The 3,301-nt window shown below is 42.5% G+C and overlaps 1 protein-coding gene across 1 annotated transcript; it reads right to left on the bottom strand.

Annotated features, from left to right (window-relative positions):
* Positions 1-610: 610 nt before the first annotated feature.
* LOC136474740 (small ribosomal subunit protein eS8-like) lies at positions 611-3,067 on the bottom strand. Its single transcript, XM_066472297.1, has 5 exons — positions 2,957-3,067; positions 2,745-2,817; positions 1,696-2,029; positions 1,125-1,300; positions 611-868 (listed from the first exon to the last, which is right to left on the bottom strand). Exons 1-5 carry the CDS (start codon positions 2,958-2,960, stop codon positions 790-792), a joined length of 666 nt encoding a protein of 221 aa, XP_066328394.1. The 5' UTR covers positions 2,961-3,067; the 3' UTR covers positions 611-789.
* Between the last annotated feature and the right edge of the window lie 234 nt (positions 3,068-3,301).

Genomic DNA, 3,301 nt, shown 5'->3' with positions numbered 1-3,301 from the left:
CTTTTCTATCGGGTAGCTGCTTACACCTACTTTCCTGTTAGAAATTGCTGCTACTCTCTATGTTTCCTATTTTTGCGGCTACCTCCCTAGTGAGTGAGTCCTCCCACCCAAGCTAGAAACCTATACCCAAGTTAACTCCTTTCTACTATTTGTTTTCGTTCTTATACTTATTGCTGTTTTTCACTGTCTCCTATTCATGCTTAGCGCCCTGGGTATCCTTTGAAACTAGGCCGGCTATCAATAGTTGGATATGAAGTAAGTGAAGAGCTAAGTCATTAAGAAAGAAAAAAGGGTTTCTAATATTTCAGTGAATAAGCCTGAAAAAAATTGCACTTGTTGAGATAAGTCAAGCTGTTCCTAACCATAGTATTTTAGACCAATCACATTCAAAACACAAGCACAACGAGCTTTTGTCCAGCCCCTGCCGCAGTCGTGTTGACCCTGCTAGCTCCAAAGCTCTAGCAAAAGCATTTCGATCCATAAACACAATACATGATTTAAAAACTTAAAACAGAAAATCAAACATATCGGAACAACAATCTCGTCAAGAAACAAAAACCTGCTCATTGCAGCTAGTAAACAGGCAAAACAAACATCACGACAATACATCCGGAAAATCTCAATTCTTAGGAACTAGATAGAGTAGATTCATTTTTAGAAAACAGTGTTCTCATCAGGTCTGCAAACCATGACATAGACGCTCTGAACTTGAGACGACTAACAAAAAAAAAGCCAGAGTAATATTTAATAGGCCACACATTTCAGCGGAGGGCCATCCATGAGAATGCTCTAAGCCGCAGCGCCCTTGCCCTTCTTGCGCTGAAGCTTCTTCATGTAGAACTCAAGCTCTTTACCCTCAAGGATGTACCTGTTATACAAAAAAGAAAAGTGTATTGTAAGGAGCTGCCTGCAGTAAAATGACAAAATAAGGGGACAACTTCCATTCTACTTGAAGCCTAGAAGGATAAATTTGTGACAGCTGCCAACATATCTAAAATGTCTAGACTCAGTGATTGTAACATAAAGAGTATAAACAAACATTAAGCTACAAAAGTTAAATGGTACACAAACAGATAAGCTGCTCTAACAAAACAAAGAAAGTCTGGAAGTCCATTATTTCTTACCCATCAGCTCGGCCACACTGTCCAGGGCGGGAAGAAATGCATGCCAGCAACCTTCCACTGCCAAATTGCTCTTCAATGTGAGCGCCAAGCTCACGTCCCTTCTGACGCTCCTCAAGCTTCCTCTTGACATGGTTGCTCTTCTTTGTTTCCTCAGCTGCTGCCTCACCCTCTTGTCCCTGGATGAATAAATCTCAAACAATAAGTGATCCACCAGAGGAAACATAACAGACACTAAAGATAGAAAACTAATTAAACTCAAGCAAAATATATTAATAAAAAACAATCAAATTTAACATTTTTAATACAGAAATCTAAAACTCGTAGTGCAAAAACAAGCAATTCAAATGTGAAACGTGGATAAGAAAAGAAGAGTTCTCTAAGAATCTGCAAGGCACAGGAGTAGACAATATAAACATATACATGAGTGAGGTGAGTCAGATGTCTTTAAAAAGAGAACAGAAAGAGCTGATATTTGCCAGCTACGAAACATGACGTATGAACTATTAGGCCAATCCCTTATTAAAAACATTTAATAGTAAACAGTGAGACGCTGTGTTGCAAGAAATAATACCTCAGCAGATTCCTTCTTTGCAGCAGGAGCCTTTTTCTTCCTACCGATGTCAACTCCATAGTGAGTGAGGTACCACTGCTTGAATGGGGCAGCATCAACTTGCACAATGGCACTCTTCACAAGGGTTTGAGTCCTCACAAGCTCATTGTTTGATGCATTGTAGACCACATCGAGGATACGGGTCTTGCGGGTAACAGCTTCACTTCCCCATGAGTAGTTACCAGTATCCAGGCGAAGAGCCCTCCACTTCACATTACCTCCACGAACACGAACCCTCCTCACTGTCTTGTTGCTTGACAACTTGGTGTTGGCCGGCTGGCGCCCAAGCTCATACCTTCAAGAGAATTGACAAACACAATAAATCTCTGAACGAAGTCCTCACATAGTATTGCAAGACACGATGAAGCCACCTCAATAAACAACTATTTTAAGCTAATACGTCAAAAGAAGCTGATGACACCAATTCAATTTACGAAAATTTGCACATCTAATCTACAATTCTGGTGTTGCATCAAACACAGGACAAACGTGTAGCGATACAAATAAATATCTATGATTATATTCGTAATTAAGATGAAAGTGCCTATTCTGAAACATGGTTACAAATATGATAATTCTCACCACATATCCCCTTAACAATTCCGAGAAGCTCAGTTGGTCACCTTCAAGAAAATTGAAAACTAGACACTGAATCAACAAATAAAACTACTTATACAGTGCCAAGGCTGACATTTCATTGTAATCATCATGGTAAAAGTAACAGACACGGATAATTTTTTAGACAATAATCCAACCAAGTAACCACATAGTTTAGTGGTGTCATCTAAAAGCGCAAAAGCATAAATGACCGGAGGTCACCTAATGACATCGAGAGAAAAAAACATTCCTCGATAGAACTCAGATCAATTAATACCGGGGTAACCACTTCAAGATCAAAGTTAACTACGCTTGGACCGCTGATCTAATCAAGCAGCAGTCTAAACTACATACCGAGAGCACACATACATGAATCAAAAAGAGAGAAGAAAGGGAAGAGAAACAGTCATTACTTTCGCTTCTTCCTCCAGGCCTTCTGCTTTCCACCGGTGGCCCGGCGCTTGTGCATCGAGTCACGCGAGATACCTGCACGGACAGATCCAAATCAACCGCCGAGGCACCCATTAGCATCGCTCAAAACGGGGAACCACCGCGGCAGAATCGCTCAAACCGGAGAACCGGCGCCGCACAGAACAAGCAGAGCGAGAAGCGAGTGGGATCTCACCCATGGTGGCGGCGGTGGCTTGGCTCCACTGCTTCTCCTCCGCCTCCTCCTGGTCCGCCTGCGCCGCCGCACTTCTGCTTGGGTATCACAAGGGAGAGAAGGAAACCCTAGGGTATGGGGTTTATATAAGGGGCGCGCCTCGGCTGAGGGTTAGGGCTTATTCGCAGGCACCGGTGGGCTGATCCGACGGTCGTGATAGAGTTAGGCTGGTAGCGGCCATTTCTCAGGACGAATCAGCCCAGTTGGGCCCATCTGTCTCACTAGGACAGGCCCGAATGAGAAGCGGCCTCGTTTGTAATGTATTCCTTTTTTTTTTTCTTATTATCTCCGTTTGTATTCTTTTTT

This window comes from Miscanthus floridulus, chromosome 8, assembly GCF_019320115.1.
Source record: "Miscanthus floridulus cultivar M001 chromosome 8, ASM1932011v1, whole genome shotgun sequence".
NCBI classification, from domain to species: Eukaryota; Viridiplantae; Streptophyta; class Magnoliopsida; order Poales; family Poaceae; genus Miscanthus; species Miscanthus floridulus.
The sequence above is the reverse complement of the archived record's forward strand: the minus strand, read 5'-3'. Positions and strand labels throughout refer to the sequence as shown.